A 26820-nucleotide genomic window follows, 5' to 3' on the forward strand; every position below is an offset into this window, starting at 1 on the left:
AATAAGTTTATGGGGATTTTTGGTTAGAGTGCTGTGCTTGGTTTGGTTTGTGGGATTGTTTGTTTGGGTGGTTTGGTTTTTCTTTAAGTCCTTACACTTTTGTAGAAAATTAGCAGTGTTTTGCTTGCGATTGGTCATGGTACATCTTGCTGTTGGCATCAAGAGTATTTTGTAGTTTTGAAAATAACTTACTACATCATAGATCCTCTGATGGCTATTTGGTTAATCCCAGATTGTAGCATATATGAAATCATAAAATGGTTTGGGAAGGGGCCTTAAAAACCATTTAGGTTCAAACCTCCTGCCATGGGCAGAAACACTTGAACACTTCAAGGGACTGGTTATTCTGTTTCATTGCCTCAGCCGCTCTCATAGTCAAGAGTTTCTAATCCAATCTGAATTTAGCTTCTTTAATTTTAAAGTAATTACTACTTTTCTATCACTGTGTTCTGTTGTTAGAAGTCCCTCTCCAGCTTCCTGTAGGCCCCTTTTAGGTACTGGAAGACTGCAATGAGGTCTCCCTAGAGCCTTCTCTTCAACATGCTCCCAGCCATAACTCTCAGGCAGTTTCCAGTAAGAGAGGTGTATATAACCTGGATGTGCATGAATGAAAAAGGAAACTGGAAAAAAAAAAGAGAGAAAAATACTGACCTTCCTGGGAATTAAATTGTTTATAAAGAGAAACTTGCATTATAGTCAACTATACAAGTAACACATCGGATTCAGAATGTTTGGATAACTTATTTGGCCAGAAAAGGCTAGTTATTTGGGCTCCAATAAGTTCTCAGCTTTTTTTTTTATCCCAAACTTAACAATTGCTTTGCAGTTGAATTCTGGTAAGTTTTGCTTACTTGCTTCATCTTACTGCATTTCATTTTTAATGTGTCAGTACTATGCTGCTTTGTATTGCTGCTCTCTTGGTTTCTGAAAATCATACTTAGCCATTATCATCTAAAATGCAGTAAAAGTTAAAGGTGGCAAAACTCAGTCTCCAGTGTCCAGCAGTGGCAAGCTAGTTCACTGTGTTTATAATTACTGTGCATATCACATTAAGTGCACTGAATTCTAATCTGAATCAAGAGCACTTACATCTTTTTTTACAGTTCTGTTCTCTGGATTTGGTCTTGGGAATGTGATATTTTAATGAATTTGCAGCTTTGTTGTGTTGTGTCGTATGCCATAGGGCATACAAGATATTGGATGGATATTTTATGGAATATGACAAGCAGGGGAAGCAAGGCTGCCCCACTTTTTTTTTTTTTAATAAATTTCCAACTTCTTGAAAAGTTGAAATTTAATGTAACTCTTCTCTGGTAACTTTTCCCATGAGAGTTAATATTGCATTTTCATTAACATCTTAGATTTCCATTCCATTTAACTATTGTTCAGAGTGCAATATGCTTAGTCCGTTTGCTTTTGAATTTTCAAGGTAAAGGAAAAACTGTAGCACCTGAACAATTCAGCTCTTTCTAACCATGACTTTCTTAGTTTTAGTATGGTCCATCTATGGGTTCTCTTATTTCTATTTAGAAAGGAAGGTTTCTAAATCATAGGAATGCTGGAAAGTACTTCTCATGAAATTGTGATGCCTACTTTTGTTCAAATGGACTTATTGGTAGTCTTTGGTCTGGTAGATAAGCAGGTAAATACGAATCTTTTCACTGCCTGAGTTTGGATCATTAATTTGTCTTAGAATGGTGTTCATATTGAATTATGAGTACATTGAACAGGACAATTATCAGAAGAACTCTGGCTTCTGTGGAAGGGTCCCAAGTGTTCAAGTACTGCCTGGTCTGCTAATAGAGAATATAGGAGGGTGGGTGGGGCTTTCTTTGTTTGAGGTTTTTTCAGCAACACATGCAACAATTACGAACATGGGGTAGTACCATAGTTTGAATTCAAGATTAACTGTTTCTTGAAAGTTATATGGGCTAGAAATAGGTGTATTCTGTATTACAGTTTGTCAACATGAGTTAATTAGCTCTTGAAGTAGCACCTGACAGTCCAGAGTGTTCTGGTGAGTTTGTTGCTAGGACATAGCATTGACAGTTCCCACCTTTATATTAGAGAACTTCAGTCTGCACTGATAAGTATGCTGTGAATGCTGTAGGTGATTGAAATTTCCAAAACCCATATAACTCAGGATGAATGATAGCATTGTGTGTTGGCAGCTTTCGGAGAAAGACATGAGCATGCTGGAGGAAAGAATAAAACGGTCAGCCAAGAGACCCTCCTCTGTTCCAGTGAGACAGGCAGAGGAGAAACCTCAGCGCGCTCAGAACGTCAGTGCCAATGCCAGCATGATGCGCAAGGGACAAGCTGAGGACATGTCCTCCAAACTCAAGTATGTAATGTTATATTATGGCCTCTAGGCTGCATAGTGTATGTGCTAATATGTCACACAATGTCATTTTAGGTCTTGTATCATCATCTTCGCATGTTGTGAAAAATGGCCAAATAATATAAATCTGAATGTCTGAAATTTTTTTTTGTTTTGTCTGTCTTGAAATCTTTCTAAATGGTCTTGTGCCTTTTTTCACTGCTTCTCCATGGACAGAATTATGTATCGCACTTATAGGATGTAAGTACTGCCCACTAACTCCTTGGTAGCAAGGCTCTTGTATCTTTGAATTTCTATCTTAGCCATCCCTTCCTGAGGGTGATGGGTTTGCCATGGCTAGTTCTAGGTTATTTATAGGTCTCTGAATTAAAAAAAGGAAGAAAACAGAAATAAAGGTTTCTGTCAAGGTGACTGTAGATCAGGTTGCAGACAGACATGGCACTTCCACATTAAGCACCTGTTCAAAATGTTGGGAGAACTTTCAGTGTGTTGCTCTAAACTTGATATTTGTTGAACCACGTTCTAGTTGTGTTAGACATGAAGCACAGAAATGGATAAGCATGTGTGAATTGTAGAGCCTGGGGGCAACAGTAGCCAAAACAAAAAGCTCAGAAACTATTCATTGCCACCTGCTCATTATTTTGGAATAAATGTCTGTGCTGAGAACTACATATTCAAATATTTCCTTGAAAAATCTGATATGCAGCATAAGTCATGTGAGGATGCTGTGAGTCTTAGATTCAGAGGAGCTTGTGAGGTTGCTCTCTAAATGTGCATCCTGTCCATTATTAAAAAAAACAAAGGTGGAAAAAGCCACTCAAACTTTAAAGTTGTATTCTTTTAATAGTACTGTAAACTGTGCTAGTTATCCCAAACCATGCATACCTGGCACAGGTACAGGGCACCTTGTGACTTACAAGAGAAACTAAGAGGGCAAAGAAGTAGTAGCTGCTCTTATGACCTACAGAAGTTTGTTTTACAAAGGACTAGGGGAAAGGCAGAGGGAATTAAGGAGCTTGAATATAATACAAACTGCAAAACCTGTATTAGTATGAGAGCTTCAGGGCTACCAGTGGATGCTAGTGTTAATATTCTTGCCTCTCTCCTGATTTCTGTAGCCAAAATCGCAACATGGGCAACCACTCGGAGACCGCACATACAGTTCCACGAGAATTTCAGCTGGATCTTGATGAAATTGAAAATGACAATGGAACAGTCAGATGTGAGATGCCAGCACTTGTACAGCACAAACTAGATGACATCTTTGAGCCAGTATTGATTCCTGAGCCCAAGTGAGTTTAGTTTTACCTCCTAAGTGAAATCAGCAGGGCTGCCTAAAAAGTATTTTGAGAAGGTGAATTGATAGTGCTTCTACATTCAGACTTGTTTTCAAAAGAGGGTAATGTCAGCTAACTTGAAGAGATGGCAAAACAGTTTTGTTGTACTCTTCTGAAATCTGGAGAGCAGTTATTTTTCATTAAAAACATTAGTTCTACTTAGTCATTTTTATAGCTAGAGCATATTGCATTTGTAAACTCATCATCAGTATCTTTACAAATAGTGTAACAGACATGGTTTAAAGGAATGATTCTTTCCTTGAGAATCCTCAGTGAAGAATTAAATAATTTTTTCTCTGAATCTTCATTGAAATACAGCAGTTAAGTGTACATTAAAATAGCTCTCCAAAAAGTAACGAATCCTGTTTTAACCCTTCAGAATCCGTGCTGTGTCCCCACATTTCGATGACATGCACAGTAACACAGCTTCTACTATCAACTTTGTCATTTCCCAAGTGGCCAGTAGTGATATAAATACAAGCATCCAGGCTCTGACACAGGTAAGTGAATTACGGTAGCAACTAATCACACTGTACCAGACTTTGTCTGCGAGGGTGATGAGTTGCACTGTGGCGGAGCAGTCATGTCAGGTGACATGGGCTCTGCTCAGAATTTCCCTGATGACAAAACTAAGTGCACAGGGGCCATCTGACTCGCTTTAGCAATAGAAATTCCACTTGAAAGATATAGAATAAACTTCATGCTTTTTTCATTAGTTCTTCTGTGTTATATTTTTGGTTTTGTCAAATTATTTGTGCTATGAGTTTGTAAAAGCCAATTAGTCAGTAAGAATTAAATTTGAACTCCATTAGAGATCCTTAGCAAAAGGATTGTCTTGCCCTGTAGTTTATGCATGGGTTTAGGGTGGCTTTAACTACTTAAAAGTTTGGGTTTTTTTGTCCAGAAGATTTCACAAAGCTGTAAATTCCAGAATCTATAATGCAGCTGTTGATGTTTTCATTTGTGTATGGGATAGGATTGCAGTTCTCTAAAATATGAGTAATTGATTGTGTTTGGATTAGCAATACAAATCTGTAGCTGCTGATTTTGGGTGAAAGCTTAGAATACAACTGCTTTGGCAAATGGATTGGTCAGGGCAAAACCTTTCCTACAGAAAAGTATTTAAATTGTTATTTTGCACTGTTTGCATTATGTTGACTTTACTAGAGAATTTTGTTTTTAAATCTTAGATTGATGAGGTACTCAAACAGGAGGACAAAGCAGAAGCTATGTCTGGCCACATTGACCAATTCCTAATAGCAACGTTTATACAGCTCCGGTTAATCTACAATACACACATGGCAGATGAGAAGCTGGACAAAGATGAGATTGTCAGACTTTACAGCTGTATTATTGGGAGCATGATCACGGTAAGGCTTGCTGTAAAAGATAAGGTGAAGAGCAAATAACTTCTGTGCAGAAGCTGTGGGAGAATGGAATGTCTGTTCTGTACTTACTCCTGAGTCTTTCTTACAAAGGTTTGTTGCCAACTGCTCATCAATGCACCTTTTGAGAGTAGGTGGGGAACAAGAATTTGGGGAAGCAAAAAAGGTCTCTGCTTCTGCAAAATACAGCCACAAGACTTCTCTTAAGCTCGTTTTTAATATTCTTTACCTTTTGAGTGCTGAGTTGGTGGCCTGAGTATCTTCAGAAGTCACTCAGACTTTCTTCATAGTTCTCTTATTATTTTTGTGGGAAACAGGGAGATGTCATGGTTTGACATTGTAGTCTAGAGAAGTTCCTATACTAAAGGATAATGTGCAGGGGAAACTAACACTTTGTTCTATCTGTAGCTATTTCAGATAGAGAGTCTGGCTCGAGAGGCATCCACTGGTGTGCTTAAAGACCTAATGCATGGTCTTATTACATTAATGCTGGATTCTCGGGTTGAAGATCTTGAGGAGGGTGAGCAGGTCATCCGATCAGTCAACCTCTTGGTAGTGAAAGTTCTAGAGAAGTCTGACCAGACCAACATCTTGAGGTAAGTATTGAAAAGTGCACAATTATTGCTCTTCTTTACCTGTTCCCTTATGTTCCTTGAACAGCTGAGTTGTTTAGTCATTTTATGAGTGAAGACTGGTGTCTCTAGAATCATTCAGCTAGCTAATAAAGAATTATCACTGATTGTGATCAGAATTTGACTGCACAGCTGGAGGCAGGCTGAACAAGCCAACTTAGTATGGTTCTTTGTGCTTTGAAGTTCAGCAGACTGTCTCTTAAATTTTTGTAACATACTAAAAAGGAAGAACGAAAAAGCTTTTGCACATCTGCTGGACTAACCCCAGTCTCTGGTGTGGTATTCTGTGGTGAGTTTATAACTTTTTCTTTTCTTGTGTATAGCACTTTTTCTGTGTAACCTTTATAAATTTATTCCTTCTAGTGCTCTGCTTGTCTTGCTCCAAGATAGTCTTCTAGCAACAGCCAGTTCTCCTAAGTTTTCAGAACTTGTCATGAAGGTGAGCCTGTAGTAGGCATTTTGAACTTATGTGGTTTCTCTGAATCATCTTGCCTGAAAGAACAGATAGAGTTAAAAGAATTAGTGTCCATAACTTGAAATATTTCTTATAACTTCCATAATTCTGATCTTACTAGATGTCACATACAAGGACTTTAGGCGGGAACTTAACACCTGTTAATAGTTTGCAGAAACTTGTGTACACTAATACAAGCTCCATACAGAGGTGTACAGTCACCTGCTGGGCTTGTTTGCTTGAGCACTGCACTGTACTATGGATTCAAACAGTGCCAGGCTGGAGCTGACTTGTATCCTGTCATCTCTATTGACAGGCAGAGTAAACAGGCAAACGTCTGCATTTAAAGTATGAGCAAGATGTTTTCTTACCATACAACACCCTTTTGTAATTGGTATGATTTGAAGACAGCTCAGGCATTCTTAATGAGGTTAAACCTAAAGAACTTGAGCTGTATGTAGGTGTACATAGCACATATGTATATATTATCTGCTGAAATTTCTTCACACAAAGCATTAAGTCTCCAGTTACCTGCAGGGAAATCAGTACCTTACTTATGCATCAGCTCTAAAGAAAGATCTGGATACTGTATAGCCAGTTACAAAGAGCAAGTATGTACCAGTGCAAATATAGCTTGAGCAGTAGACACAGTGCATGCCTGCATGATGTGCTAGCAGAGTGAAGTGGCTCAGTGATAGTGTTGTGTAACTTCTTATATAATCAAGTGCTTCTTTCTTGAGTTGTCTTGCTTTAAGTCAGCCTCTCATTCCAGTGTCTGTGGAGAATGGTGCGTCTTCTTCCGGAAACCATTAATAGCATCAATCTGGATCGGATTCTGCTGGATATCCACATTTTCATGAAGGTCTTTCCCAAAGAAAAGCTGAAGCAATGTAAGAGTGAGTTCCCTATTAGGACATTGAAGACGCTGCTTCACACCCTGTGCAAGCTGAAAGGGCCCAAGGTCAGAGCAATCACTAGTCATGTATTTTTAAATTGGATGTTCATGCAGTCTTTAGTCGTTTTTTTTTTTTTTTTCTTTTTCTTTTAATTCCACTTTTTTTCTCATTTTAGATCTTAGATCATTTAACAATGATAGACAACAAAAATGAGTCTGAGCTAGAAGCTCACCTTTGTAGACTAATGAAACACACTATGGACCAGAGTGGAAAATCTGATAAGGATACAGAAAAAGGAGCTTCTCGCATAGTAAGTAAAGATGTGTTGGCAAGGGGAGTGTAAAGCAATATATTTAAGAAACAAACTACATTTTGTGTAAGTAGTAATTCCCTTTTCAACAGGCAACTAATGTTGGAGATACTCTTGTAAAGTGGAATTTTCATTTACAGCTGTTTCAGGTATTTGTTGTGTGTGTTTACCTGAGTGTTTTGTGCATATTCCAGGATGAAGTACTGTCATGGTTTGTCACTGGCACAATGCCAATGCCCCCATGAAAATGCAACCCCCCCAAATGATTGCTGTGAAATATGATATGGAACAGAGCAGAGCAAGCCCAAGCTTAATAACAAAGGAGAAACTTTGTTAAACTACTACTCCTATAAAAGGGGAAAAAAAAGGAAAGAAAAAACACACACAAAATCCAAAATGAAAACCTTCCAAAACATTCCTCCTCCCCCACCAATTCCAACAAACCACAGTGAGACACAACTTGGACCCCCAATCAAGTTCTCACCCTTCAGATAATCAACACTCAGTCCATCAAGGGAGAGAAGAGTCCCGCTTCTGCCAGAGACCCCCCCAAGAAACACAATTGCCACTTCTTGTGTTTCCATGTCACACATGTCACTGCCCGGAGAAAATCTGCCAGTGTAGCACTCTCCTTTCCATGCACAGTGCTCTTACCACTGTACATGGACAGACTGCTCCTAGGATTCCTTTTCAAGAGTGCTTTGCCAAGAGAAAAAAAATTGAACTGTTATTTTCTGTTTTTCATTTTTGGGATCACAGTCCCCCACATTTTCCCCTGGGGCTGAGGGTCTCAAGAATAGAGATCTTCTCTTCTTCTCTGAAGACAGGGGGCAGGTATTACCACAACCCTCCTCAGCTTTTCTCTGTTCGCTCCACTCCTGTCTTTCTCAGCTGCTGAAGCAGGTCTCTTGGCTCACCGGCATCCTCCTAATATACAGTCTCTCTTGGAGGAGAAATCGATTCAGTCTATGGCTAACAAGGAAAAGTCCAGCCAAAAGCCACTCCATTATCTTCTCCCCCAACCTTCTTTTCCTAACATCTCAGGTCCCAGGCTGACTCTCTTCTCTTTCAAACCGAGGAGGAGTAATATTTCACAAAGCCCTCATTTCCCAAGAAAGGGTTAAAAGTCCCAACTCCCTGGATGGCCTGGGCTCCAGTGGCCACACTGTTCCCCCCTCTTGGGTGGGGGGGGTGGGGGGGAGGTGCGGGGAGGCAGGGAACATGGAAACATCCTAGATTTCCTCTACCCTTCCATCTGCAGGAGCTGGAGCCAGTTCCAGCCCGTCCACCTTTCAGCCTACGTCAGCCTAGGGAGAGTCTGCACTCTGATGACCAGAACCAAAGAGAGCCAGTTCCCCTGGGAGTCCTGCTTTTAACCCCTCTGTGTTCTCAGAGGTGTGTCCAGCCTTTAGTGGTCAGTCCAAATGTCAATATCCAAACCCAATCACTGATTGGTTTGACCCTCTTCTTCCTGAGAAAATTCTTTTCCATGTCAAACCACGACAAGTACCCTGCAGGAAATTCAAATGTGCAGCAGAAGTTTTATGCTGCATGGTACTGCATCTGATCCACTAAAAGTTAGCCATATCCAAAACATGTTTTAAACACTCTCAGAAGGAGTCCTACAGCTTCATTATGTCCTTGCTCACATTATATGTATAAATTGGCTACGTAGAACCCTGATCACTTCAAGGCTTTCTTCATCTTGGAAACTCTGTATCCAGATAGCAGATCTGAGGGTGTCATGGGTTTGTCTGATTTCTTTTTGATTTTATACTTTGTTTTAAAAGTCTCCTTTTGTTTATTTATTTAGGAGGAAAAGGCTTCAAAAGCCAAAGTCAATGATATTTTGGCAGAAATATTTAAGAAGATTGGCTCAAAGGAGAACACCAAGGAGGTGAGTGCCCCCTTCCTGCAAGAAAGAGAGCATGGTACACTAGAATAGTATATGGAGCAGTTGTAGTAATAAATGGTAACTCTTCCCTCCCAGGGTCTGGCAGAACTGTATGAATACAAAAAGAAATATTCTGATGCAGACATTGAGCCCTTCCTGAAAAATTCCTCACAGTTCTTCCAAAGCTATGTGGAAAGAGGCCTCCGACTGATAGAAACAGAACGGGAAGGGAAAGGACGCATTGCTACTTCTACAGGTACATGCTATAGCAAAACTGATTGGTTTGTGAGAAGCAGAGATAGAACAGTTACAGGTCTCCTGGTAGAAATTAATATTTGCATACACTTATGGATTTCTGAAGCAAGCCATGTATTTTCTTGCTGCTTGAGTTGCTTCACGAGGCAGCATTTGTAGGGAGTATGCATTCTTTGTTTACAAAACCAGAAGTTATAACCACACTAAATGTAGAAAACATCTGAAAGGCTTGGCAAACTTGTGGTTCTAATCCATATCCTGTACTGTGGGTTGGGCATTAGCTTGTGTTTCATGTGTCTGGTATCAAGAATTGGTTCTGCAAGGTATAAAGCTGGTTTAAAACAGCAGCAGCAGCTGGCAGATTCTCCTTTTACCTTTTTACTAAAAAACATATAGGATGCTTTTAATAGTATTATTTTCTGTGGAATTGGAAAGTTTATTTTTAAATAATATGAACTATTTCTGCAGAATTTGTGATTAATTGGATGAATTACTGTAGAACTGTTGCTGAGTTTTTATTGCAGATAAATACAAAGGAGTGTTTAATTAAATATTAGGGAAGGATTGTGACAAATTTTTAGCTGTCAGTAAAAGCTGATATACACTCTAGCAAAACTACCTCTAATCTTTATTTCTTACTCCTGTGAAACTTGAGCCTTTTTTCTACTACAGTTCCTTTTCATATCCCTGTATTGTAGATTCCTTTAGAAAGAAAGTCTGTACAACTGAGAAATATTCAGCAGTTTTCAAAACTTATGTGCCACAGTTGTCTTTTTTTTCCCTTCCCTAACTTTAAGTCTGATATAATAAATCATGCTGTTCCATATTACAACAGTACTTTATTTAGAGTAAGGTATAATTGCTCAACCTTAATTCTCCTTTTAACTATTTTAAACACCCTTGTAGTTAATTAGTGAGAACAAATCCTTGTCCATTCTAAGTCTTAGAATTTGCAATTCTTTTAATAATGGAAAAATTTATTTTGGTCATGTAAATTCCTTTTCTAGTCTCTTGGTAGAGAAGCTTTAAAAACCTTGTTACGTGCATTCCAGAAATCACTCTTTGAGACTCAGTTGGAATAAAAATCTTCAAGTTGCACAGATGAGAGATAAAGAGGGCTTAGAATCAGTGGTAAGCCCAAAGGTATGACTAAACTAGAAAAAGACAGACATCTCCAAGTATTTCCCACCTTGTTAATTGGTCAGTTCTCCCACTGGACATTATGGTCACTGCTGATGCACATCAGCATCCTCCTCTCCCTACACTATTTTCTTCAGCTGTTGGCTTCAGCATTTCTAGAGCTGCTCTGCAGTCACTCCTTAAATTTCTCTATTTCTTTTCTTGGTTTTCAGTTGTCACTTTTGCAAGGAAATGAAAGGCCAGATGTATCTATACTAGCAAATGCAAATAATAGGTTGGTTAATTCTTCATCCATTGCATCTTATTTCAAGGAACTGACCAAGAGGTTTACGCTTTTCTGATGTTTCAGATTTTTTTAACTTTCCTCCTTCCTTCCCCTCATCCTCCAGGAATTTCTCCACAGATGGAAGGAACATGTGTTCCTGCGTCTACCCACACTGTATCTTCATCTATAGGAAACACGAATGGGGAGGAAGTGGGGCCTTCAGTTTACTTGGAAAGATTAAAAATCCTCAGGCAGCGTTGTGGCCTTGACAACGCAAAGGTATTGTGCTTGACAACACTTGCAAATCCCCTGGGGAGGAACTTGATTTGCTCTTTTTTTTTTTTAATAATTCAAATGCCAGAAGGTAGATTCCAATCAGAATTTATGATCTTTGATGTATAATGCATGTCCTAGCTACTCACTGCATGTCGCTATGCCTAATATAAATGGCTTTAAACTCATTACTTGGCCAAGTAGGCTTGCATTTCAATCCACTCTGTCTGCATCACTGGTGTTATGTGCAGGTTGTTTCCACAGGCCTGTAGCTGATTATCTTTCCTTGCTAAGAAGTTGAGTCTCAGAAATGTTCAAACAACAACTTTTCTCTAATAGTTAGCACCTCAGGCATGAAGGATGTGGAACTTCTAGACTTTCTGCTCTAAAACAACCATGAAAGCTGAATTAGAGCTTTGAAGTTTTATATATTTCGGGTGTATGGATACTGAGGTGCAAGAATGATGAATGAGCTTAGTACTGGAAACCTGTGGACCAAAATTTCTTACAGTTCAATGATCTGTGCGTTTGGAATCTAGTGACAATTCCTGAAATTTTAATTTGGCCATGAGAAGTGATGTTCATTCTAGGAATAGTCATTCAGATGCCTCACTGTTTTAACCTTTGACACAAATTTGAATATCAGCTTAGAGCTCTGAGAAGGGGAAATGTTTCCCAGATCATAGTAACAAGGTAACTCACTCAGATGGAAATATCAATTGGTGGAATTGATGCTTTAAGTCTTTGACATATTCAGTCTTGCCAGTTAGTTAAAGTTTCCTCTTCTCATTTTTCCAGAAAATTCATTGTCTGCTGATGTTACACATAGGGAGGGATTTTTCTCTTGTGTTAGAATTTAGGCTGTTCAAAACTCTAGCAGTTTAGCTCAGTAAAACTCTTGTGGTCTGCAGGGAATTTTTTGGTCTTGAAAGACTAGTTTGTGTCCCTGTTGACATGAATTTAAACAGTAACTACTCAGATGACTGAGCATTGTAATTAGCTTTGCATGGTTCTGACTTGGACAGCAACTGACTGTATTGCTCCAGATCCTCTTGTGTTGTAGTGCTCTTTCTCTTTCCTCTGTTTTTAGTGCTTGTAGAGATGAAAAGCCATTGATTATGATTTGTGCATTTTATATGGCCTTTATCACTATATGTCTTAACACTTGACTTTTCTCCCTCATAGCAGGAAGACAGACCCCCTCTGACGTCTCTGCTCTCTAAACCAACACTCCCTACAGTTGCATCCTCTACAGATATGCTTCACAGTAAGCTCTCCCAACTGCGTGAGTCCCGGGAGCAATACCAACACCTGGACCTGGACTCCAATCAGACTCATTCCTCTGGAATTGGAACTACCCTGGCTTCACCATCTTCTGCAGCAGCCAATATTGATGACTTGAAAAAAAGATTGGAGAGAATAAAAAGCAGTCGCAAATAGAGATGCAAAGAGACGGTGTCGCTGTTGCTTGGGGCTGTCTTCAGCTTTAGTTTACTAAACTAGAAGTCTTCATAGTTAAATGGCCTCATTTAGGCCTAATGTATACAAACTGGTTTGTGTATAATACAGTGGATTTTGGGGGGTTGAGTCATTGTGGCACAAGTATTTGTACATAATCTGCTTCTCAGTGAGCATCTCTTTGACAATAGAAGGCTGTCTGTGTATTAGTTTTAGTGTACAGACCTGTAAACAACCATCTTCTCGCTCAGACTAGTTTCTCATGACTTGGGGTTTTTATTTGTAAAGTTGTCTTTAAAATCTCTTCCTAGTTCTTAACTCTTAGAAGACCTTTAGTGATTTCGCTTTTAGTTATGTGAATTCTTCTCCATGTAATCCTTGAACTGTTGATTCTGTATGGACACATGGCATGAAGTAACTACTTTAAGTGTCTTTTGTAAATAAAGTTTGCATTAACTATACCAGCCTCTATAGGAACAGCAGCAACTGCTGGTTAGAGGTCACTCTATTTCTGAATGTTAGTGACTGGGCATCTAGAAACTGAACTAAGCTGACATGAACCTTGGGATTTGGATACACTGTAAGGAAGATGAGTGGAAATACACTGTGAGTGCAGTCCTGAGACTTTGCACTCTTCTATAAGCAGTAGTACATTTTTATATAGTTGCTTTTTTTTTGTTCTGGAATGTTTTTGTAACTTGAAAATATTTAGTTTGATGCAATGTTTATTTTGAATTATCTAGTCCTTGTGATGCCTTTACCCAGATTGCATTGTCCCATCTGAGGGAGCATTCTTTGAGGAAGCCTGCTGCTGTTGATATGGAATAGAGTAGCAGTGGTGTATGGTCAGTGGACTCATTTATCCTGAACTCATCTGGTTAAGCAGTGTTCCTCATGCAGGTAAACTTCATTCACTACATTCTTTTTGCTCTTAAACAACAGATGTTACCATTTTGTAACTAAGATGCCTAATAGAACTAGTCTGCAAAAGTTGTAGCCACTTCTTTTTTTTATGAGTGAAGAGCCTTTTCCAAATAATGAAGATTTAAGACAGACACTGCATATCCTTTCTAGCCCTTTCATTTCTAGGGAGGTCATGTATTTTCACCTTACTGCTGCACTTCCATGTGAAAACTGGTTGTGAAGCACAAATTGCAATCTGTTCCATAGCTTGAACAGAGTTATTGAAAGGTTGGACAGGCAGGCTTAAAATAACACACATCTATGCCAGATTTTTGATCTGTTCCATGTAACTGCTGCTTTTGTTGTTTGCTATGTGGACCAGCATAAGAGCCATTGCTGAAACTGTCTTGCCTGATTACACTAAAAGCATGACTTTAAATTAGTACTTGTACAACAGATCTATGCCAGAGCTTCTGCAAATGTCTGAAATCTTCCTTTCACAGGACCCCTATACTGGGGTTGCAGTTGGCATAATGCTGCTTGGTGCTTATGGTGAGTTTGCACACTGTGATAGCAGGTGACCACAAGCATTCTCCATCCTGTGTTAACTGATGTAATCCCATTCATTGCTCCACTGCCTCAACTTAGTAGTCAGAGTCTCCTTTCAAAACCTGAAATGAGCATGCACTTGTGGAACAGAGCTCTGTTACAAGTGGAGGTTTGGCCCTTATTGGTAAGTGCTGTGGTTTTGTGCCCTTAAACTGGGGCAGTTTGTGAATAGTTTGTGTTGGCTAGAGTTAAATTACAGTTACTGCCACTACCTCTCAATTACTAGCTGCTCTCTGAAATTTAGTGACATTTAAATTAATCCATATATTTATTTACCATATTCAGCAGACATTCTGAAGAAGTATTTGTTAATTAGCTCAGGATGTTAAAAGAGTAATGCCTGCACACCTGCATAAACTATTTTAAATTTGAAGCTGAATCAGAAGTGAAATACAGGAATAATTGAGTAGCAGAAGATATAGTTGTTTTTATGAATGAGTTTTTGCCCTGTGTCTTTGTAGTGTTTGGTTGGACTCAATAATCCTGGGAGTTCTGAACTAAAACTTGTGCACATAAATTAATAAAGCCTAATCTTTAGCCCAGACAATATTTAAATAACATTAAACTGAGTTTTAAAAATTATTCTTCTGTATTGTTTGTAACAAGTCAATATGAACAGTGACTTTCTCCAGAAACTGTATGGTCCTGGTTCCCCTCTTTTGTCACAGATTATTTGATAGTAGTGAAGCAGTGAGGCTTAAAATATAAACATTAGAAGGGCTAAACGTTTTCAGTGTTCAGTGTATGTGGTTATCAATGACTTTAAACAGTCATAAAACTTGAGCTGTTGAGGTCTTTTCCTTCAGATTTCTTTGAGAGGTTGGTTTTTCTGCTTTGTTTGGGCAAAAATCTCACAATTGTCTTAGTAGAAAATAGAGTGGAACAAAGTGTGGGTGGTCATAAATTTGTGTTTACTGCTGTGCTTCTGGATCCTTGGAGGTCCGCAAATTCGTGCTAAAGAGGAGTTTATGAAAGACTGAAGCTTGTTTTTGGAGAGATCCCTCACCAGCCTTTATAAAACAAGCAAACAGGAATAGTGCAGGATGTTTTGATTGCAGGCTTTGACAATGACTACACGAATTGCTTCCTTCAGAATCTTGCTTTGCAGGTGGAAAATACACAGTGAGGACCCAGGCCCACCTGCTGTGTAGGAACTTAATGGAAGTACCGTTTAATGTATTTAAGCCACTATTCCTTTGTAGGATGAATTGCACACAGTGGTGCTGGTATTTATTGCCAGCTGTTGTAGCTGAGAACAATGTTTGCCTGATCAAAACAGCTTCTAATTGCTTTACTTTTGACATTGGTGTTTTTTGAAATGCTACAGGTACTGTAGGGTGGTTACCTCTGGAACATACATGGGCCAAAAACTAGAATAGAATCTTAGTTGTCTTGAAGGGAGGAAAGAGTGCATGAAGGCATAATCTTGCTTGCTGTGACTAACAAGGCCATTGTGAGGGGTCCAAAACCTGTTGATTATAGCTGGTGGAAGGGAGGGGAATTTGTTTGAAGTACAACAGGTAATTAGCAGTATAGCTAGTGGTACTCCTGGCTACTGTCATCACGTAGACACAAACTGCAACTAAACTCAGCATGAATAAAAGGAAGAAGATGGATTTCAGAGCTTTTATTCTCAAGGGATAAGACTTTCCTTTGTCAAGTTGTAAGGATATAACTTGTTTTACTTCAGGATCTTCTGTGCTTATGTTTTAAAGTGGAGCATTGTAGCAAAACTGAGACCAGGCAATGTAAATGCTTCGTCTATCGCCCCTGATTTTCGATGACTTTTCGTATCCACTTTTTCAGGCGAAATACGTGTGTGTAAAATCCATATTTGCCATCTCGGTCACAGCCTTCTCCCCATGAAACTATTCCCACTTGATACCAACGGTTGTCATCTGGGTTCTAAAGTAAAGGAAAAATGGGATTGGTACGAGGAGTAAAATATCTTGATGCAATCAGAGAATCATTAAGATTGGAAAAGACTTCCAAGATGAAGTCCAACCTTTGACCAAACACCCCCATGTTAACTAAATCGCAGCACTAAATGCACTCTTTCAGTGAAGAAATTCCTCCTGATGTCCAAATTGAACCTCCCTTGGCACAGCTCGAGGCCATTTTCTCTTGTCCTTTGCTTGACAGGAAGAAAAGGCCTAGTGCCACCTAGCTACAACCTCCTTTCAGGAAGTCTCCCCTGAGCTTCTTTTTCTCCAGACTAAACAAGCCCAACTCCTTCAGCCACCTCATAAGACTTGTACTCTGGGTTGTTTAGCAGCTTGGTTGCCCTCCTGTTTAATGATGGATGCTACTTTGGGCTTCAGATTGGCATCTCCAGCAGAGTTTGTTGGAGTAATTTTGTCTCTACTCTTAAATCTCTAATTAAGAATTGGCCATCTCTCATGTGTCCTGCAGGTGATCTGAGATCTGTGATATGCTGAGAGCTCAGTATAGAAATGGGGCTTGATGACTGCAGGATTGGTCTCCATTGCTCACCTTGGGCATGAACTGCGTTTGCTTCAGCCACTCAGCAGTGGCACAACTCTGCTGCTTTTTTTAGACTATGAAGTTCAACACAGAACAAACCTATCTTTGTATATATTATAAGCTTGAATTTGTTGAACATACCTTCATTACAAAAGGTCCCCCACTGTCCCCTTCACAGGCATCTCCTCTCTTTAGTGCATCAGGACTGTAACCTACAGGCAAGAAAAATGGACATTTGACTGTACGGGAAGTGGCTGGTGTTGGCCATGTTTTCTTTAAGGTTTTGGGATAAATGGCATAAATGTTTTGGGACCCATTATATTGTTTGCTGATTCAGTCAACTTGGACTTCTGTTTTTCATACATGTAAAAATTCTAACATTGCAGCTGTCTTTCCAGCATTCTTGAATCTATCCTCTGTGCTCTCATTCCTGTTTTTTCATCAGAATTGCTGTTAGTGTCAGTTGCACTGACACTGTACAACAGCTGTAGGTTGAGCTACTTGAGCTAGTGTGCTTTTCTTGTCTAGAAGCTTATTTGTAATAATCCATCTTCCCTCTTCAATTTACTATAGAGATTCACTGTTATACCCACTTTCACTTTTCTGTCACGGGAAGTTCTGCTTTTCCTCTCCCCAGCTGTCTTCCTGAAGTATCACTATGAAGGGGAAGAGGATTTCATTCATTCCTGATGAATTGGATAGTATCTCTACATGTTCCCATCACCACTGTCTCCATTTTTTTTCTGTATGTCTGCATCTCAGCTATTTCATAGGATGTTGTCCAGAAAGAGAATCCATAAGAGCTCTGTATTTTCAGCATACTCATGTAATTGGCTCTCATCCTAACTCAAGCAATTACATGCATTTAGATGCAAGCAGCACAAATTTAGTCAAAAATTACGGGCTTGCTTGTAGGAACTGATAAAGTCTGCACAAATGAAGAGTATAGCAGAAACTTAAATTGGTACATAAATCCATAGTCTCTTGATAACTTGAATTGTGTGTCCACTTCCCTACTCACTCAAAAAGGGAACAATGCCAGAAGAGATCTAGGAAGGTAGGAGCCTTCAGAATTTGTGGCTGTAAGTATGAATGGGCTCCAAAAGATTGAGACAAGCTAGTAGATAGGATAATAGGTGTGCAGCCTTTAATTTAGGAAGTCGCTGAACTGCTCTGTGTACTGGTGAAAAGATAATTTTACTTGTGCTTAGTTCTCCCACAGCTGCTGCTGCTACATAGTACCATTAGACTAGTGCCTGATAGAGTTGGTGTTGCAAACCTTACTCCTAGCTTTAAGTTCTCCAGCTTTCATGTTTTCTGAGAGCTGAGAAATCTCTTAACATGGGAGAATTATTCTTTGTGGAGGGCATTTACAAATTTATCAGAAAGTAGTCTTGTTGCATGAGTCAGACCAGGAGCTCAGAGCCCTTGACTGCTGTCTCCAGTGTTACTTACCTGCACAGAACATGTTGTCAGTGACTTTGACTCTGGTGGATGCCTTGCAGGTACTTTGATCTACAATGGGCAGATTGACTTGTTGCAGAACTGTGGGCAAGTTGGAGGGGCTAGTGGCCCACGTTTCTTTCAGGTTTCCCCAACCAGTTACCCTCCCTTTGTAACCTGCCAGCATCAGCCTGTGGAAGGAAGCAGAAGTATAATCAAATTTATTGAAACAGCTTTTTTCTGCCTAGCACTCTTATTGGAAATAGCCTTGAGAAGTCATATTTTTCTCTCTCTTCTCCTCACCTCTGCACAACCTCTTTGGTAGGCAGGCAGACAGGATGGATGTAGTCACTGAAGCTGATAGGTCTCTTTAAGTGCATGAGTGCAATATCTCGGTCCATGTTCTCTTTCCAGTTGTATTTGGGATGGATGATGATTTTATCCAACAGAGCAATCTTCTCTTTATTCTTTTCATATCTGAAATAGTTATGAAGGAAAGAACTTGCTGTACAGTAGCAGCTGAGAGTCCTCTGGAGTTTATGATACTCTCAGCTTTGTACCATCTGAGACAATGCTGTCTTTACATAGGAGCACCCTTTAGATTTCCCAGGCTTCCTTGCTCCTTTTACTTCAACCTTCAGGATCAGCAAGAGCAGCAAATGACAGCCCCACTAGATCCTGTTATTAAGAGGCATGTAACAGTTATAATACTCCATGGATACTGAATGACAGCCCAACTTCAAAGTATCTCATTACTTCAAGAGGAAGTCTAGTTCCTTCTCACTTCATTCAGACTCTTACTTTGCTCTTACGTGCTTGCCAATCCGCACCAATATGTCACTTGTACTCAAGTTCTTGTCCCAGGGTGGATAAAAAAGACAATGAGCAGCAGTCAGGATCCAGCTGTCACTGATAAGGCTGGCACCACACAGCAGCTCCTGAGGAGACTTTTTGTAGAGCATCACCTGCCTGAGAGATGAGGAGGAAGGAAGCCCTTAGCAGGAGTAAATGGGTCCTGGTGTCTTGTAGAAAGTGCAGGTTTGGCTGTGAGCAGGAAACAGCATTGCTCTATACTGACAAAACTGAATAAATAGCTCTGTAGCAAAAGTGTTCCCTGGACATGTAGATCATATGTAGTAGGCCATTTACCCCATTTCTTTTACCTGAAGAAGTTTCTCATCCTTTTCGTTCCAGCAAAGCTGGAAAGAGGAAGACATGAAGATGAAACATACCAACACCCTTGCTTTCTCCAGTGGTTGCATACTTGATTCAAGAGGTGAGTTTCTTTCCAACTATTTTAGTACTGCTCTGTCAACCAGTTGGGGAAGCTTTGATTAGAATCTGTAATTTATGGACACTGCCTATGTTAGGAAAGCCTTTTTATTTCTACCTGCTCGAGCTAAAGAGAAGGAAGACACAATCACCAAAGACTCTGCAAAGGCAATACTTACCAGGGGGAGCTGCCAACTTCTGCATCATCCCCACCAACAACTCTTCCTGTGTAGGAATCCAACAGCTCCCTCTCACTTTTGTCTGTTATCTTTTTCTTCTCAAATAAAGGACGAGTGCCACAATCTGAAAAAACAAGCAATCTGGCTTTGCTACTCTACCTGATTCACAGCAGAGGACTGTTGTCTGCAGTCAGCATGTGAAGCTGGAAGATCCTGGTAAAGGAAGTGCTTACTAGCTCCATGATTGGAACTGGATATTGACTTCTGAGAGTTCTTCACTGAATTTAAGTATCTTCCACTGCTTTTAACGGCTTTTGGCTAGCTGATGTTTCTGAGGAACAGTAAATAAGAAGTAGCTACAGCCCTTCTGCAAACACGCTGTACCTAGAGATTTTGCTCACCTGCTTCACCTGAACCAAAGGTTTTTTCATCAAAGAAGGTTTTGAACTCTTTATGAGTAGTAGAACGTCCTGATATTCCCTCAAACTCTTGGTTCTCATCCTCTAGCGAGCTGTCTGAGAGATGGAAAGACAAAAAAGGTAAAAAGCTTAAGTGTAGTTGCCATAATGATCAGCAATGTAAATGTTCCTTTCCCCACACAGTGGGTCTGAGGAAGGAATGATGTTTAAAAACACCAGTTCTCTTTTTAATTGTCCACCAGTATGAGTTTTCAGGAAGAACACCTGAGAGAGGTAACAGTGCTGTGTACCTAAGGCAGGTTAGTACATGTGATATATGGACAAATAAGATTCCTATGTGCATAGTGCATGTACATCCTTGTCTATTCCTCCCAGGCCAAGCGCTTCATTCTACTCCTGTTATTTGCCACTGCTTCAAATATGTGCCTACCCAAACCTATGCAGACTTCTCACCACAGTAGTGCAGATCACAGTAGTCAAAGTAGGGTGATTCATCTGTGACACACCAGGCACCCTCATCATCTCTGTCTGGATTCCGACAGTAATTCTCCTGCAGCTCCACTTCTGGGTCAATTTGTTTTCCATGGAGCACCTCTTTAGCTTTCTCAGAGTTCCATGGCAGACATTTAGCTCCAGACACAGTGACTGAGAGAGTCCCTGTGTAAAGCGTGCCTTTCTCTGGTTCACAAGGCCCCATTGATGCAGGTTCTACAGCCGGTGGAATAAATGGAACTGTTGTTCTATCTTCACCTGGAAAGACAGAGAGCTGTGATTTAAGCCATAGCTGTGCACTCAGAAGTACTAATTGCAAATAGCACAAGAGACCCTTTACTAAAGCCTAGAGTTCTATGGGGCCTCCCATTATGTTTGGGAGCTCCCACCGTGTTTCCATGCATGTGGTGGCCCTCTAAAATACTGCAGTGTCAGAAATAGTTCAGCAGTATGTGAAGTGAGGCTGGCACTATTCATCACACTTCTCTTTGTCACTAAGATATGAGAAACAATATTGTGTTCCCTTCTGGGGCATCTTTGAGACCCAGTTCATTGGATAGGTAGGTGTCTCAGGCGTCATAATTCTGCTGTATTAACTCCTTCAACACCTTATTCTAAAATGCATAACTAGACCATACATGGGGGAGCCTTTTACTGTGGTATTCTACTAAAATGACAAATTTAATTTTTGCCAATATTTCTAAATCTAATGATACATGAAAAATTTTTGTGCAAGACTTTTCACACTTTTTCTTGCAAGTGTCCTAATGACTGCAAGTTTTAAGTAGTGTTTCCTGAAGGAGTGGGTACCCAATAATCTATTTTTGCTTGGCCTCAAGATGCCTTTTCCTCATGCACAGGGGGAGACCCTATGTGAAGAGAAACCCCATTCGACTATTCACTTTGGTGCACAACAGCCACTGGGCAAGTAGCATTCACCTTTATCGGTGGGATTGCTTCTGTTTTTGACTCATGTCAACATGATTATAAAAGAACTGTGCACAAATTCAAGGTTTTTCTAATCCTGCTATATCCATGCACATGGAAGTGTAACTGTAAGATAACTGCAGGTCAGAAATTTACTGGTGAACAAAGGTAGCATAGATGCCTGATGGCTTCAAAGCAGAGCAGTATTTCTTCTCAGTTAGTTTCTGCAGACCAGAGCAATGGTAATGGCTTTTGAAATTTCAAAATACCCCATGTCAAAATGGTTGCTGACCTCTAATTTTACTTATGAGTTGTTGCTTCTAGTCTCTATTTTTGGAAGAGAAACTTCTGCTGTGTGAGAAGGCTCTCTCCTTTACCAGTTCTTCTGAGACAGAGGCCAAGCCCCAGAGGAGATGGCTTTGTACTAGGGAGAAACGGGAATGTGTAAGTGTAGGGAGATGATCCTCTATGTTCAGCTTAATGATGAGAGAAGGGTATCTTCTCTTTACTTGAAATTGTGAGTATTAAACTGCACACCTTCACAGGAGAGAACGTTAAGGCAGGCAGTCAAGCATAAACTAGTTATTTTGTTCTAAAGGTAGGCATTCAGACCAAAAAGCATTATGACTCTTGGCTGTCACAAATTAGAGACAGCTGGGCCAGGATTCTGGGGTGACTGACTAGAAAATACTGTAGTCCATTCCAGGGTACTGCTGATACTGGTTTTAATTTAGATCTACATTAGTGTAATCTAGAGAAAATAGCTCATTATGTATGGGCAACTCAGTGACTTTTCTTCCTCATCTCCTTTACCCTTTAAGATGCAACTTCTCTACTTCTATTGACCTCTGTTCATGTAAGCATTCCCCCTCCTTAACCCTCTCCTTGACTGCTTTAGTGTCAGTCTCAGTGCAGTGTTTTGCTGTGAGTGAAGGGCTCTCTGGAGTGCTGGGGCATACCACACACGGGGATAGGACACGCCTCCCGTTCTACTGTTGGGTTTCGGGTATAGCACCACGGGCCTTCTGAGTTGTTGTCTGGGTTCCTGCAGTAGTTCTCAATGAGGTTGGGATAAATGGTGGCATTAAATCTATGAGAGACAAAGCTGGTTAGGCTAGGAAGGAAGGATACCCCAGAGAACTCTTAAGGGGTATGTGGGAGATGAACTTACTTAGGTATATGTGGATACTTGCTTGTCCACACTTGACATTCAATCCCAGACTTGGTTTGGCTAATTGTTCCCTGATAGTTCTGGCCCAGCCCAAGAGCACAGTTACCTGTCAAAATCCCAACAGTGCAAGCCAGTCAGTGGAACTGGATGTTGCATTTTGCAAGGTCAGAAGTACCATCCCCACATATCCCTTTAACTTTTGCTGGGTGCATGAGCCTGCAATAGCAGAGGCATCCTCTTCCTGTGAGAAGCCTAAGCTTTCTCTACTTCATCAGAGGGAGCTGTCTGTGAGGGCTCTGTGCTTTGCTTTGGCTCAGAGCCTTTCTCAGAGGCTGCTATTTCAGTGCACAAGCCAGATTGTCTGTTGAAATGATTACTGGGGAAATAAAGAGTAAGAAATAATTTCAAATTCCTCCCCTTGTATTTTTCTTTAAAATTAGATGGCTTCTCTAACATCAGTTAAATTTCTTTTCTGTACAATCTCTGCAGGAAGCAAGTTCCTGGCACTCACTGTATCTAGGAGATTGAGGTCAGCATGAAGTTCATACCTTCTAGACAAGCATCCAGAATTGTCCTGGACTTTCCCAGGCCCTGACATACTAGCAAAATAAGAAGAAAGAAACACATTGTATGAATGCAATCCAAATAAGCATCGTCATTTGAACCAGGTTACCATCTAGAGACAAAACACAAGTGCTTAGCCCTGGAAAGTGAGCTCTTAAAAGAGGGAGCCATCTCTCCAGGATGAGACAGTGCATTCTAAGGAATAACAATACCTGCAAGACTCAAAACAACTTCAACTTACCTTGGTATTTTGACCAAAATATATCCTGTAAAAAAAAAAAGAAAAAAGAAAAAATAATTTAAGGACACAGAACATCAAACATCAAACCTTTCTGGGCTACCGCTATTGAAACCAGTAAGAGAATGTTCCATAACAACAAAAGGAAAGACTAATCTAGTTCTGTTTATACCAATTACTATGGAGTCAAAGCAAAAATGTGATGCAAAACCACATTCCCACACATCAGACTTGGCAATCAAGACAGTACTGTTGTTTCTAAAAAGACCAAAGATGTTTACAACCTTCATCAACCTGCAAAGCAAGCAGTGCAAGTAATGCAGTATGCTACAGTGCAGAAGTCCAAGCAGCTGAACCTGGAATTTCTAAGGCCATAGATCACATGTAGGTATTGCTCATCTCTGCCATGCAGCTGGAGGCTGATTGTTTTTGAAGTACTCCAAAGAGCTAGTGTCTTGCTGGCTTAGGCTCCTAACTGTTTGTTTATGGGTTTTTTGGGTGTGAAATTCTGCAGGGACACCAGCCTTGGGTCTAGGAACAAATCCCAAAAGGATGCAGTATCGGACAACTTTGACAGAGTGAGTGAGTCTGGAAGGCAGAAAAATAGACAGGGTGTGCAAAAGCAAAAGCTCAAGGGAGTCTGAGCAACCTGCACTTAGTGTTTTGACTACTATGCCAGTGCTTCTGTGGGTGTCTGGGATAGCAGTTCGCATGTATGGTACCATGCTGAGCTGGTGGAAGGTGCTTTTCGGGACCAATAGCACCTTGTCACTTCATGCATAGAGAGGGAGAGAAAAGAACCTGAGCTTTCAAGTGTATTCCCTGCAGGTCTCAAGAAGGGAAACTCCCTAAGGAAGCCTGAGCTTGCCGTGGGGCATGCACTCATCAGCCTCATCTTTAGCTCACAGAATTGAGTATTACAACCCTGGCCCCTGGCTGTGTGGGCAACCTGCTGGTGTCTCCCCACAGAGGCTGGCTGGGGGAATGTTTCCCGGTACGTACCGTCTGATCAGTGGATTCAAGGGCTTCGAAAGCCTCCTCATAACTGCATGTCTCCTCCAAGCACTCTCGCTCCAGGTTTCCCTTAAGCATCTCTTCTAGAAATCCCTTGTTGGCACGTCGGTGGCGCTTGAGCAGTGACAATGCCTGCCCCTTTTCCAGGAAAACTATCAGGTCAGAACACTGCCAGTCAAAGGGCTGCTCACAGCCAGAGGGCACCTTTGTCTCCCCTTGCAGTTTCCAAAAACCACATGCAGCTGATGTGGTGATCCCACAGCCCAGCCTCCCCCAGCACACCATACAGAGAGGAGGAGCCCTGTCATGTCTACGCTTGATGATCAGAGCAGGCTCACTGGAATTCATCCCATCACAGCTCCCATCACTTAAGGAACAGAAGCGACAGGAACACTGCTTCCTCGGCAAAGCTGCTCTGCTCATTTGCAGTTAGATAGAGGCTTGTTTGCTTTGAGCCTGCTGCTGTCCCTATCCCCAGCCACTGTATTTCTGTCTTATAAGTCTCAGACCACTGTGCTAAACACAACTTGGTTCCAGTTCATGTTCAGAGCCCCTGATTTGAGATGTGGAGACAGGTCTTCTCCTGCTCAGTAGTGGGTTGAAGAGTACTTAACCTCATGTTAAGAAAAGACAGAAGCTCCTTAGGGAGCAGTGAGCAGGCAGGTGGAATATTTTGTATGACCTAAGGTTTTGATAAGGCACAGCAGGACAAGCAATAGAGAATTGAAGTCATCTAGGTCAGCTGAGAAACTCTATTCCCAAAAGCCCCATGGTTATTGTTAGACTTGATCCTGGACCACAGTCCCCTCCCTGCCATTTCCCAGGTGACCCATAAAATGCACTGAGCTGCTATCACCAGCTGGCAGATGCAGCTGCATCCTCCTATGTTCACTCCATTCTCAGCACCCTTTTGCTCCCAGCTTCAAGCTTTTAGCCTGTCCTCCTGACTTGAGGAAGAAAACTTGCCACCTGTGTTACCCCTGGAAAGAACTATCTCTGTCTTCCCCCTGTCATCTACTGGTACTTCTGCCCTTGAGTCTTACCTCCAGCATGGCTCAAGGTGAGGTGCAGAAGGCTGGAGAAGAGCAGGCCCCTCAGTATGTTGGTTTTGTTCTGCGCCATGCTGTACAGCCCTGGCTGCAGGGGAATTGCAAAGGAAGCAGAATAAGCAGATTCACAGCCCTGCTGGGTTAATATTGAACCAGAATGAAGAAACAGGACTCCAGGTCATGGTGTGTCAGGGACAGTGGGACTCTTATCCCTCCTCTTTTGGCATCTCTCCCTCCTGTCAGAGCATCTTTGTTTCCTTACTTAACTTCCTATTTCATATCTAGGATGATGCATGAGTAGCAAGAGGGCAAGTTTGTCCTAGGGTACAGGGAAAATTTGGGCTGGAGAGAGATACCTCTGCCAGCTCACAGCCATCCCAGCCAGAGAGCTTGCTCCTTTTCCCTGGCTTTGCTCCTGTGCAGCCCCTGGCACCATCACTGCCTCCCCACCATGCTGGTTCAGGTCCTTAATACTGACTGTTCTCAAAGGTTGTACTCTAGCTACCTCAAACACAGAAGGACTTTGAGACCTCCTTAGCCATTCCCAGTCCTCTTTTTAGCTGCAAGCCCCCCTGAGTGTCCCTAGTGCTCAGTTGTCTTTCCTTCCTGCAGTTATCAGTAAGCTCAGCCTCAGCTATTTTGGCACCACAACACAGTTTCAGTGTTCTCCCTTCTCCCTTGCCCATGACAATGAGCAGAAAGGGTGCCTTTGACAGCCCATTTGGGATTTAGATTTTCCTCCCAGTTAGGTTAGTTACCAGTGCCATTGGCAGTGCATTCTTCGCAATGCCTTTAATTCCCAGCTGAGTGGAGGAGGATGAAATAGCATGAAGGCTAGGCTCCCCCTTTTCTTCCCCCCTTAGTGGAATGTACTAAAGTCCATCTAAAAGGAAACAGAAACTCTGACAAGCAGGGAGCTAGCACACCCCAAACCAGCCAGAAAAACAAGGGCTTCCAGGAATGGGGAGAGAGGAATGGTCTGGATGTAATGACATCAGCTGTTAAGTCAAGAAGTGGACTACCAGAGCTGGGAAGGCTCTAATGGTTGCTACAGCAAGCAGACTATTGGCAAGAGTGGAAAAACAGCAGAAAGCAGGGCAGCATGGGGGTAGTCTCAGGAATCTGCCACATGGAGCAAAAGTGCTTCCTGCCAGCAGGGAGCATATTTTGTCCTGTGCCTCTGTGCAGCTGATACATCTGTAATGTTTATCTCCATAGAAGAAGTGCAAATATTAGCATTAGGGTGGCTGAAGAATGACTCTGGACACTGGTACAAAGAGCAGTTGCAGAGTCTTCCTTCCTCACATAAGAGTATCTCCTGTTCTCATCCACACACATCTCTACTCCTCACTATGGATTTTGAAAATACACCTTTAGAAATGTCTGGGATTCCCTGGGTGGAAATGACCTGGGTGG

General features: G+C 41.1%; 2 protein-coding genes and 1 non-coding gene across 13 annotated transcripts in view; 2 read left to right on the plus strand and 1 right to left on the minus strand.

Moving 5' to 3' along the window:
* Positions 1 to 13101, plus strand: part of CKAP5 (cytoskeleton associated protein 5) — a 53023-nt gene extending 39922 nt beyond the window's left edge. For 5 of the 10 annotated variants that reach the window (XM_085581785.1, XM_021533350.4, XM_085581788.1 and 2 more), the window contains 13 exons: positions 2172 to 2344; positions 2558 to 2581; positions 3460 to 3633; positions 4058 to 4178; positions 4869 to 5048; positions 5472 to 5659; positions 6059 to 6134; positions 6922 to 7110; positions 7221 to 7355; positions 9169 to 9252; positions 9346 to 9505; positions 11034 to 11188; positions 12368 to 13101. In XM_085581785.1, the coding sequence (XP_085437911.1) occupies positions 2172 to 2344; positions 2558 to 2581; positions 3460 to 3633; positions 4058 to 4178; positions 4869 to 5048; positions 5472 to 5659; positions 6059 to 6134; positions 6922 to 7110; positions 7221 to 7355; positions 9169 to 9252; positions 9346 to 9505; positions 11034 to 11188; positions 12368 to 12622 (1914 nt within the window). In that variant the 3' untranslated portion in view covers positions 12623 to 13101. The remainder of the gene's footprint in view (positions 1 to 2171; positions 2345 to 2557; positions 2582 to 3459; positions 3634 to 4057; positions 4179 to 4868; positions 5049 to 5471; positions 5660 to 6058; positions 6135 to 6921; positions 7111 to 7220; positions 7356 to 9168; positions 9253 to 9345; positions 9506 to 11033; positions 11189 to 12367) is intronic. The other 5 variants (XM_077784175.2, XM_021533361.4, XM_085581790.1 and 2 more) reach the window with 3 other exon arrangements.
* LOC116183774 (small nucleolar RNA SNORD67) lies at positions 4226 to 4336 on the plus strand. Its single transcript, XR_004148467.1, has one exon. It is a non-coding gene; the product is annotated as a small nucleolar RNA SNORD67 (small nucleolar RNA).
* A 2663-nt stretch (positions 13102 to 15764) lies between the features above and the next one.
* Positions 15765 to 25558, minus strand: F2 (coagulation factor II, thrombin). Of its 2 annotated transcripts, XM_021533362.4 has the most exons (14): positions 25399 to 25558; positions 24344 to 24507; positions 23345 to 23369; positions 23088 to 23138; positions 22540 to 22645; positions 22328 to 22458; positions 20403 to 20699; positions 19932 to 20045; positions 19531 to 19654; positions 18881 to 19048; positions 18383 to 18556; positions 18092 to 18270; positions 16778 to 16848; positions 15765 to 16057 (listed from the first exon to the last, which is right to left on the minus strand). In XM_021533362.4, exons 1-14 carry the CDS (start codon positions 25475 to 25477, stop codon positions 15914 to 15916), a joined length of 1827 nt encoding a protein of 608 aa, XP_021389037.2. In that variant the 5' UTR covers positions 25478 to 25558; the 3' UTR covers positions 15765 to 15913. The 2 variants fall into 2 exon arrangements, with proteins under 2 accessions (XP_021389037.2, XP_031360887.2); XM_031505027.3 differs by lacking the exon at positions 25399 to 25558 and having other exon boundaries at positions 24344 to 24793.
* Between the last annotated feature and the right edge of the window lie 1262 nt (positions 25559 to 26820).

This window comes from Lonchura striata, chromosome 5, assembly GCF_050655825.1.
Source record: "Lonchura striata isolate lonStrDom1 chromosome 5, ASM5065582v1, whole genome shotgun sequence".
In the NCBI taxonomy this organism is placed as follows: domain Eukaryota; kingdom Metazoa; phylum Chordata; class Aves; order Passeriformes; family Estrildidae; genus Lonchura; species Lonchura striata.